Below are 11,950 nucleotides of genomic sequence, written 5' to 3'. Positions count from 1 at the left end.
AGTGGTTGAGTTTAGCCATCTTGGGATGTGTTATTTGCCTCTGGGTTCCTTCTCAAATATTGACACCCCCAGAATTGGGAAAAGAAAGGTCCTTTTTGTAGCTTCCTTGCTCCTGACTGTGGGGTCATCGACCATCTGCTAATAGCTGCCAAGGACCACAGAGGGTACCAATCCGACTGTCATCCCTGGTGTGGGCAGGAGCCACTGGTCCTGAGGAGGTAGCTCCAGAGTGACAGCCGCCTGGCACTGGGAAAGTAAAATGTCCCCATGGGATCCCGCAGTCTCCCCTACCCCGTGTCGGTCTGGGGCTGGGTGCAGTGAGCGTATCCGTCAAGCACTGGTCAAGCACCAGTCAACAGCTAGGGCTGTTCTACAGATACTTGCAAGAGGGCCTAACAGCTGGGTGCAGCCCACAGACCAGTCGAGCAGCTTACCTGGGGCAACTCCACAGGGGTGGGCTCTGCACCCGCCAGGGCTTACTGACTTCTGCCAGCTCTGGTCTGATATTGAGGCTTTCTGGAAACTCACTAAGTGCCTTACTCTCTTGCTTTCTTTTTTTTAAAAAAGATACAAAATGAATGGTATACACTTTATGCTACTAATTACATAGAAATACACAGGTGAAGAGAAAAGGCAGTAAGGAAATATACCACACTGTTCACTCTGATGAGCTCAGAATTAGGAGACAGAGTGATTCTTATTTTCACTATACTTTCCACTTAAATCTTCCATAGTTATAATATATTGTAGGGTTATTTTTTGATTGCTTAATGAATATATTTTGCAATAATATTACTAAACAATGTGAACGTTTAAAAGTTTGGTTTGGAAAACCTACATACCATTGTAGAAGGAATTTATTAAAATCCAATATAACCTTTATAAAAAGAAGAGCTGCAGTTTTATTATTTACACAAGATATTTGCATTCCTTTTTCATAGTCTAAAGATACTAAAGTCTTCTGTGGTAAAAGGTGGGGTTACTGATACACCTCAGTATTGCAGAATGGACAACTTAAACTTTAATGTGTAGTCACTCAACTGTATTCCAAAATTATTCTGTAATTTGTTTTTAAAAAATTTTTTTTCCTTATGTTAACTTCTTACTTCACTGATGCTAATTACTAATCCTTTTCTTCACTGCTTTTTGAAACATAAGAGTAGTGGTACATGGAAGTGACTGCTACTGATGTGGGGTGACCATCTTCAGGCCTGTAGGATAGCCTCACGTTCTGTTTTCTCACCTCGCCAGAGTATTAAATTTTCAACGTCATGCATATTGAGAGGAAAATAAATTTTATATTTAAAACATTTTGACTGATAAACTAGATACAATGTTGTATCTAAAGCTCTAATTTTGATTGCTTTATGTCGGGCATTTTTATAGTTGTTGGGGGAAATCAAGAGGACATGACTGCTGGTTGACCTGTGAGCTGGACCAGGGCAGTTGGAGGCCCCTTGCCCTGCCCCCGTCCTTGGAAGCTGCGTCTGCCTACTGTTCCCACAGTGGGAGCGTTCCAAGGACGCAGCCTTGAGAGAGTGAGCTGCTGTTGAGACCACCTGGCCTGAATATGTGACTGAACCCAGTTAAGGCCTATCTATAAACTTGAAGATTCTGGCGGGTGGGTGCAGAGATCTGCTGGTCTAGGGGCCACCCGAGATCTAAGTCCCCTTGCTTATTAAAACTGCCACCTGCCAGTCTGGAGTGGTCTCTCCTTGCCCTCCACATATGGGGGCAGGTTTCAGATTACACCCCGAAGCTCCTGAGGTTTTGAACCAGCAATAATCCAAGTGGTAAAAGTTTCTTTCTGATGAATTTAGCTTCTTTCTTCCTATTCACTTCTGCTTTCTACTTCTAGAGCTTATTTCACCATGAGACAAGGATGGCAAAGATACGGCCTATGGGTTCAATTCAGGTTGTGTCTCTGTCATTTTCCCTTCAGGGCATTAAAAACAAAAGACTCTGTCAACAGAAAGCATTTTGGTTCAACAGGAATGCATTTTGTGAAATAATAGTAGCTAGACCCACCTGCATTTTTACTTTGCCTTTATTCTTAAAGGTATTTTTTTCCCGTTAGAGAATTCTGAGTTGATAAGATTTTGGTTTCTCTTTCAGCACTTTTTTTTTTTTAACATCTTTATTGGAGTATAATTGCTTTATAATGGTGTGTTAGTTTCTCCATTATAACAAAGTAAATCAGCTATAGGTATACATATATCCCCATATCTCCTCCCTCTTGCTTCTCCCTCCCACCCTCCCTATCCCACCCCTCTAGGTGGTCACAAGGCACCGAGCTCATCTCCCCGTGCTATGCGGCTGCTTCCCATTAGCTATCTATTTTACATTTGGTAGTGTATATATGTCCATGCCACTCTCTCGCTTCGTCCCAGCTTACCCTTCCCCCTCCCCGCGTCCTCAAGTCCATTCTCTACATCTGCATCTTCCTGTGCTGCCCCTAGGTTCTTCAGAGCCTTTTTGTTTTTTTTTTTTTTTAGATTCCATATATATGTGTTAGCATCTTTCAGCACTTTTATTCTATTTTTAAAAATTTTATTTTATTTATTTTTTTATACAGCAGGTTCTTATTAGTTATCCATTTTATACATAATAGTATACATATGTCATTCCCAATCTCCCAATTCATCCCACCACCACCCCCTTTCCCCCCTTGGTGTCCATACATTTGTTCTCTACACCTGTGTCTCTATTTCTGCAGGACTTTAAAGGTGGCATTCCACTGAATTCTGGTCTCAGTTTTTTCTACTGAGAAGTGAATAGTCATTTGCTACACTGGTCCCTGTGTGTAATGTGCCGTTTTTCTCTGTATACTGTCAAGATCTTCTCTCTGGTTTTCATTGTTTGAATGTTACATGCCCGGGCGTGGTTCTCTTCCTGTGTATCCTGCCAAGGGTTCAAAGGTCATCTTGAATCTTTAAATTCACCACATTTGGGAATTTTGTGGCCATTATCTCTCCCAATGTTTTCTCCTGTCCTATTCTCAATTTGTTGAGATGACAATTATACATATGTTAGGCACTTTATATCATTTTGCAGGTCTTCATTTTCCTCTCTCTTCTTCAGATACAGTCATTTCTATTGCTCAGTTTTCACATTTTGTGCTCTGTCTTCTCCATTCTACTGTTTGCAACTTCAGTGGTTTACTTCGGATGTTGTATTCTTAATTCCAGAATCCCCACTTTGTTCTATTTTCCCTGCTTAGATTTGCTGTCTTTCATTCGTTGTGTGAGTCCCATTTTCCTTTAATTGATGGCCCTCATTAGTAATCGCCACTTTTAAAATCCTTGCCTTCTAACATCTGGGTCGTTTTGGGACTGATCTGTGTTGATTGTGCTTCTTTGTTGAGAATGGGTCACGTTTTCATATTTCTTTGTATGTTGAGTAATTTTGAATTTTATCCTTGACATTGTGAATGTTGGGTGGAGACTCTGGATTCTGTTGATTCTCACTAAGGTAGGCAATTAAGAAAACAGCAACTTACATGTAATTGTGTTCTTTTATCCTTATCTAGATCACCTTGAATTTCCCCAGTATTTGCATGCCTCAAGGGGCAACCAGGGGTTTGGGCAGCATTTATACACAGAATTTGAGGCTCTCTTACTGTTTTTTTTTAGTTCTAGAAATCCCCCCTCACTTTCTAGCTGAAGCAGCTACCTCAAACCCTGTCCTCTACAAAATCTGCTCACTTTGGGTTGTTCTCTAGGGCTTTCAGATTATCAATTTGTTTTGCATTTTGAAAATTATATGTGTGAAGCTGGTTTGTCATGACCTTAACTCAGCCATTGTTAGGTCTGGGACTCCCCCTGTCTTTCTCACCAATAAATTCAATGCCCAGACTTTAGAATCAGTGGTTTGGGGGACCTCACCTAGTGGAGCCCTGGAATCCGTGGCATCAAGTTTCTATGATAACTCAACAGCCCTCTAGACTTACTCCTAACTTAATTTTTCTAAATCTTTTTTTTTTTTTCTGGTTCAAATTCTTTATTATACATCATGGTTGCACAGGTTGAGGATGGTTAAATACAATTGGTTTTCAATTTTTCTTTGAATATTTTCCAGATTACTACATGCAAGTGACCATGAAAATATTTGGCATTTTAAAATTTTGAAACTCTGAACAGGCACTTACATGAAGGAAATCATTACCATTCACAGATAACCATGTTTAAAATAGATGCTTCAGCACATGGTACATGGAACCTTTTGCCAGTTAAGAAGTTGGTTACTGACCATTTTTCAAAGTGCCATAGTAGTAAAACAGGCTTAAAGAAATGTAATTTGAGTTACTTAGCTTACTCATAAAGTAAGGTTAACTGACAAGACTTGCACTGAAGTGTATAAAAAAATATTGGTACAAAAACCACTGAACCATAAGTGAAAGTAGTTTCACACAACAGGCTTTGTTTTAGTTCCTACACCCCACATTTAGTGTATTTGCGATCAGACCCCATGCATAGCATAAAAACAGATGTCTGCAACCTTCTTTTTTAGAGGGTTTGAACATTACTTGACTTTAATGTTTAAAAAATTTAAACAGAGTGGATGAAGAAGTTTAAATTTGAGTTTGAACTAGTCAAGGTTCCAATTTAACAGACATGAAATTGTCCAGATCTGAGTAACTACATGCTTCACCTGTTCTCCTGAGTCCCCCATCCTCAAATTTTCCCCTGAAAAGGGAAGAGAATATTTGCAAGAAAATTATATTTGCATATATGTGCTAAAAAGATTCATTAAACCAAAAACATTTTTTTCGAAGTATTTATGGAAAAATTATATAGTTTTAACAAACTAAAATGCCAACATAGAGTCAACTCCGCATTGCAGAAAACATACAGTGGTACCTATCAGATATCAGTAGCAAAATGGTTACTTAATATGGTACTCGTCCCCCCAAAAAAGCTGCAATGACATGCCACATAATCTCTTATGGAAAAAAATTTTAAATTCACACCACAGAAGACTTCAAAGAGAACAAAATTCAGGAAGCCACGGAATGGTAGACTCAGAGGCACCTACAGTAAAACACTCGTATGCATTTCTCAAACACGTATGGAAAATCATAAATGTAGTTTTCAAAAATATTGAAATGCCATGTGTTATATCTTTGCAGGATGTACAGGCCACTCAGGTTTTCTAATTTTATTTGAACACAAAATATTTAATTTTTTGCATGTAGAGAATAAGAGGTAATCATTAGCATGAAAAAGGAGAAGAAAAAAATTTGTAATCAACGTTATGCAGAAAGAAAGCAAATTACAAATACCAACCTACTCACATGAAAATCTTTAATATTTATGCTGATGTATAGCTGAGTGCTTATCATTAAATGAAAGTGTGCAGTTAAAAAAGAAAAAAAACAACACGGCAGTTTAAGAAAGTTCCAGTGTTTCAAAGAAAGCATTTTTAAAATATGTATATACATGAAGAACATTTAGTTATGTCATAAAATAAACTCAGCGCTGTAAGATAAAGGAAGACTATCATAAATGGAGTTTTGGCTTTTTCCCCTGCCCTACACACTGCAACCATCTTTAACCTGCCTAACTTAAATCTCAACGGATGTAGGAGTTTGTTTTTTCTTTTTTTCTCCTATTCAGTTCACATTTCAGGCTGCTCAGCAGAGGCCTGTGATTCTGGCGATTCAAATCTCTGGTGAGAGTTTGCTCTCTGTTTCCTCAGTTTTTCAGGAGCTTTTCTCCACAAAATGATCTCCTGCTGCTTGAAGTACGTCCTGTCTTCCTCATCAACAAGGGCTAGAATTAAAAAGTACCTTACGGAAAATTTTTTGTTCACATCTCTCATTGTTGGAGTTGGGTCAGATCCCGCTAAAAACAGTCTTATTGGAGTTGATTCACCTTTTACTGGTGTACCATCCATTATTTCATATTTAGCGATTGTTTCTGTTTCTGTTGTGGCACTGGGTCCAATTCCCGTGATCTCTTTTTTAATCAGTTGTAACTCCATATGTTGGATTTTTATTCTTACTAGTAAGAAGTAAATTTTTCCCACAGTCACATCCTTTAAATGATACTTCGATTTATTATATTCAAATTCTATGTGTAGACAATCTTCAGTGCCCACTTCCATCTTAATAGAGTTGTTGACATCAGGATAGGTAGCAAGCTGGTGAACAATAAGGTCATAGTCTTTTACCAAGTCTGTCAGTCTTCTTACTATTGTCACTTTAAGGAAATACCTTAAGCAGACATTGGCACCGATATAAGATTTGCATGGCTTTTCAACTTGCATAAATGCAAAATCATAACTTCTGGTCTGAGTCAGTTCTCCAGGTAAGGCTAGTTCTTTCACTAGGTTTACAAATTCGTGGGTATTACTCTTGTCATTGAAAAGTTCAGTTTGACCTGCAAATTCAATTCTGATTCCTTGGTGCTCTAGCCTCTTTCCAGGTTGCTGAAAGGCTAGGTTTACCTTTCCTGAAACAGATTCTCCATCATAGAAAAGATAGCATTTTTCTACTTTGCCAACTTCAGTTTTCATTTCTGCCTTTTTCCTGGTTTCCCTACCATTAAGGACAACATCGATCTCACAAATGGGACCCAAAAATCCTCAAAGAAAACCCATTGTCAGTGCTGCCACCACCGCGTGCCCCCACTTCACTCCTCTTCCTTCAGGAGAACTCCCAGCCCAGGCTCCTATTTTTCTAAATCTTTAGTACAAAACTTAATGCTCCTCTGCACTTTGAGACCATATCCAGGAAAGAAAGGCCAGCTGATGCCATTCTCCCAATATTGCTTTACCCTCCTACCTCCCCCTCCCCAGGACTCTTTAAATCTCTGTGAACCACGCTTCTTGTTGATTCTCAGTCTTTTTTTCATTTCTTCTTCTGTCACTCTTTCCTCTCCGTCTCTCTTTTTTGTCCCCAATGTATGTTCTCCAAAACTCACATTCTGATAAATGATAACTTGTTAAATCGAAAGGCTCTCATTTGTTCCTTTTTTCCCCTTTCACAAAAAACAAAAGCCAATTTAATGATCTCCCTTCTCCAAGATAACTCCTCTTTTCCCACTTTTTCCTGCCCCTTCCTGTTTAGATATGCAGAGCTTCGCTTCACGAGCCATTTCACCCACTTTCCAAACTTTTCCTCAGTCTGCACTTTTTTTTTTTTGGAATTAAGCACCTCCTCCTCCTTTTCACGGGTTAAAGGATTTCCCTTCCGGATTTGGGGACACAGCTTAATCACCGACTTCCTCTCCGTAGGAAGCCTTCCTAGTGCTTAGATCAGCCGTGACTCACAAGCTGCTCTGGGCATCAGACACACACGAGGCTTGTGAATTGTGATTTATCGCTGTCATAACGTGGTTCACATCCTGCCTTTTCTCCTCCCTCACACATTCTGGCCTGGGAGTGAGCATATCACAGAGCTAGAATTCACCTGAGAAGGTGTCCGTTGTAACTCCTGGTTGCAGGTATCGCTCTCCAGCTTGTCTTTTGGCTTGAATTTCAGACCTTTCTACCTGTTCTGATCGCTGTACCTACCAGGACCTCAGCCGACAGCTCTTAACTGCATTCCCGGCTTCCCTGATCCTGACCACTGACATCTGTCATCTTCTGTGGAGTGCCTGTTTTTCCCATTAGAGAGAATCCTCTGTATTTTATTTTATTTATTTTGTTTATTAATTAATTAATTTATTTATTTGAAGTATAGTTGATTTATAGTGTAGTGTTAATTTCTGCTGTACCACAGAGTGATTCAGGTATACATATGTATACATTCTTATTCATATTCTTTTCCATTATGGTTTATCACAAGATATTGAATATTGTTCCTTGTGCTATACAGTAGGACCTTGCTGTTTATTCATTCTATATATAATAGTTTGCATTGGTTAATCCCAAACTCCCAATCCATCCCTCCCCCGCCCCCCCTCCCCCTTGGCAACCACAAGTCTATTCTCTATGTCTGTGAGTCTGTTTCTGTTTCATAGGTAAGTTCATTTGTGTCATATTTTAGATTCCACATATAAGTGATATCATATGGTATCTGTCTTTCTCCTTCTGACTTACTTCACTTAGTATGATAATCTCTAGGTCCATCCATGTAGCTGCAAATGTATGCCAGTATCTTTTTTGCTTCTGTTCTTATTCCAGTTTCCCCTTAATTTCTGTGATGGTTTTATTTTTTCTCCAATTTATTTCCCAAGTTTGCCCACCGTTGCTTCATTTTTTTCTTACCTTCTCATTCTCTCTTTCCTGGATTATTACATATTTCCTGATGCCCTCCCTTAATAGAGGCACTTCTTAAGATTTAAAAAAATGCATGTGAGTCTGTTGCTATTTTGTTAATAAGTTCATTTGTGTCCTATTTTGGATTCCAGATATAAGTGATATCATATGGTATTTGTCTTTCTTTCTGACTTCACTTAGTATGATCATCTCTAGGTCCATCCACATTGCTGCCAATGGTATTATTTCAAGAGAATCCTCTGTATTTTAAAAGCCAACATTTTGTAATAACTGTAAATGGAATGTAACCTTTAGAATTGTCTAAAAAGTTAAAAAATTACACAAAAACCAAAGATCTAGCTTCACAGGTAATTTTGCTCAATCCTCTCTTTTCATAAAACCTGAGATCCAACAGGGTATAAGTAGTTCATGAGAGAGTCAAGACTCAATTTTCGTTCCCTGGTTCCCAGACTTGGCAGATTCCATGAAACCAGGCTGTTTCACGTCTGTCTTCTTTATTTGCACACAAAGTCGAGGGCCACATGCTGTATCAGCCTAAGGACGCTCCACTGGTATTTAATGTTCCCAAGGGTGTGTCCTGGTCAGGGTTTGTCTTGCCAACCGTGGTTCTTCATGCTAAACAAGGGGCTTCCTTGTGTGGTTGGTAATCTCTGAAAGAAATAGGAAAAGAAACCCATATAAATAAAACAATATATATGTAAATTCTTTTAACTACCCAGAATTTAAATCATCCTGGAGAATTTTAGAAAGTTTAATGGAATGCATGAAACGTAAATTGCTTTAATGACTTCCAGAATATTAGTGAAAATCTATTTATGTTATTTCGGTTTACGTTTCATTGATTTTTAAATTTATCATTGTCCTCGCTTTCTCAGTAAAATGCATAAAACAAATATACGCTCATGCATAAGTTAAATTTCCAGGAATAGAGGGCAGTAAATGAGAATTAATTGTTTTTCTGGTCTAACATGTTGGATTGTTTTAAGTCAAAAGCTGTACCTCAAGTGCAGTATTTTAATGATCTCAAATCTTGTATCTTGTGAAGGAAATAGAGGGGTTGGAATTTTATAGATCCCAAATCTCATATTATTTTTGACTAAGGGCCTGGAAATCTATATTTAGTCAACAGAGGTGGAGGAAAGTTATCTGACAGCTCACTCATCCCCTCCCCACATTTTAGGGCCTTAGAAAGTTTGAATTGTCTTCATGCCACATGATTATAATGCTCTTTCAAGTGTCTCTATCTTCCTTTCTTTATTTTTAAAAATTTAATTAAAACAATTTTTTATTGAACAATATAGCTGATTTACAATGTTGTGTTAATTTCAGGAGTACAGTAAAGTGATTCAATTGTACATATATATATATTCTTTTTCAGATTCTTTTCCATTATGGTTTATCACAGGATATCAAATATAGTTCCCTGTGCTATACAGTAGGACCTTGTTGTTTATCTACTTTATATGTACTAGCATGTATCTGTTAATCCCACACGTCTGTCTTCCTTTTTTTTTTAAATGAAATTTTCAAATGCAATTAAGAAGACATAAGATATTTAGACATTACTAGATAATTAAAAATTGTATCTGACAAAATGTGAATGCAGCAGAACAAGTTCCTATTTTTTAATTTTATTTTTCATAAAATAAAAGATGAAGATGCATGGGGCCTTTGCTAAAGTCATCGCAAATGTACGAGTTCAGATGTGGAAAAACTCGTTCGGTGGAGGAATGCAGAATTAAGGGAAAAGGAGGATGATTGGATCTCACAGTTGGTTGAGCTGTGCCTTCTGTTTGGACTGAGTCTCAGGGAAGTGGCTGCAGCTCTCTGGGCCTTTTTTTTTTTTCATTATGGGAAAACGGAGGACATTCACTAGGTTTCAGAGCCCCATCAAGCTCTTACTTGCTGATGATATTTCAACCCTAGAAAGAGCCAAGGCAAAGTGATTGCCATTATTTATTAAGACATCCCTGGGCATAGAAATCAAAGGCATTTCTGTAGTAAAATGTACTCAATGGAAACTCTAAGCCAGTGGGAGTCCTTCACACTTTAGTGTAAAAACAAACACTATGAATATCTGACATAAACTTGAGGCCTGAAGACTGGAAGGTCCTAAATGAAATGAAGAGGCGATCAACAGTTTGAGATGCCTTTCTCTGTCCTTCCACTTTTCATAATTTTTTCCTGAATGTTATCTTATTTCATCTTCATGACAACTACTAAGGTATATACCTAAGTTTTTATTTCTCCTTTTTTTTTAAAAACTGAGGAAATGGAGCTCCATGATGATATGCAAAGCACTTGTAGTCACAGGGGGGGTAGAAATCAAGGAAATGTGTTCAAACTGAAAATGTATAAATAAATAGTAATGCATTTTGTTATTCAGTAAGTTTCAACCCCTAAGTCTGTCTATTCCTTTCCTCAGTGCTGAGGTTTATTTATGTATTTCATAGGCATTGGACTCCTTGCTTACTGTTCTTAAAAAAAAAAAAAAATCTGCTACTTTTATGAGTGAGATAGGGTTTTCACAGATGAGACAGGAAACAACAGCATAAAATACCAGGGGGTGTGAAACATGACTGGAAACACTGCAGGATTGCAGCTGGTCAGAGAAAAGAGTGGTCAGTAGTGTTTAGCCGGGTCATAGCGTGTGTCCTACAGTCATAGAAATAGCACGCAGACTCAAGGCTTAGTGCAACACACTTTTTCTTCTTCCCTGATTGATAACTGTGATCTTTGGCAACTAAGGGACCCATAGAATTCTAATAGACAGTTATTACTTAACATTGTCTGCACTGGCTTCTGGTGCTTTTTCTTTGGAACCCGTGAGAATAGAGTCTCGTTCTTTCCAGTACAGGAGCTCTGCAGCTTAATTTCCTCTGTGTAATAGTCAAGAAGAGTCTGAGAAATCATCAAGAGGGACACAATATGAAACAAATAAAAACAATAAAGCAATGTGTATCATCTTCTCCCACGCTCCATCCACTTTTGTGGTGGTGCAACATTTCTTTCTTAATTCACTCATCAACTGCCAGCTGGACATGTGTGTAACAGAGATGCTATTCATTGCTTCCTGGGCCATTTATGGTCTGTGACAGTAGAACCCTGCCCACGCTTCTCCTTTCCTGTTTGAAACAGAGGACTCGGCCTTCTCCTGATACAGCTGTTTAGACCAGGGCCAACCACGTGCTCCTAGGGGGATAAATCCCCAGGATGTGCTGAGCCAGTCAAACACTGTCTTGGAAATTTGAGCTAAGAGACACCCATCAGAGGACAGAGGGCTCACAGGTAAGATCACATAGACTCTGACGGCCATGTACGGTCATGGGCTGCTAAGAATAACTGTTGGAAGAAAGGGGATGCGGGAGCAGCAGAGGTGACAGACATGATGACCCCTGAGACTCAGAGGACCTGGCCTCGCTTTCAGACTTTCTGGGTACAGTTCACCTGAAGCCTGTCTCTACTCCCCTTTATTTCCTCTTAGGCTCCTTCTGTTTCCTGAGATGTCCAGTATGTAAAATTGATAGAAAATAAAGAAAACTCTGTAATTACTAGCGAGATTTCCTGTTTTTCACTCCCTCTCCCCATTCCTACCAAATAGAACTGTTTTGGTTGAACAGACTTTTTGATAAGCTTCTTTGCATTCTTGCTCTGTATCTCAAGAGACACAAGCGAGGGGGGAAAAAAAAGTCACTGAATTGCTTTCTAAGCAGGAGTGGGACTGATG

The 11,950-nt window shown here is 38.7% G+C and overlaps 1 protein-coding gene across 1 annotated transcript; it reads right to left on the bottom strand.

The window, feature by feature from the left end:
* Positions 1-5,616: 5,616 nt before the first annotated feature.
* LOC103010806 (vacuolar protein sorting-associated protein 26A-like) lies at positions 5,617-6,600 on the bottom strand. The gene is given in 1 exon segment (XM_057550396.1): positions 5,617-6,600. A coding segment is annotated over 1 exon segment (984 nt).
* Between the last annotated feature and the right edge of the window lie 5,350 nt (positions 6,601-11,950).

This window comes from Balaenoptera acutorostrata, chromosome 7 (genome assembly GCF_949987535.1).
Source record: "Balaenoptera acutorostrata chromosome 7, mBalAcu1.1, whole genome shotgun sequence".
Lineage (NCBI taxonomy): Eukaryota > Metazoa > Chordata > Mammalia > Artiodactyla > Balaenopteridae > Balaenoptera > Balaenoptera acutorostrata.
This window is presented reverse-complemented; position numbering and strand designations above follow the sequence as displayed.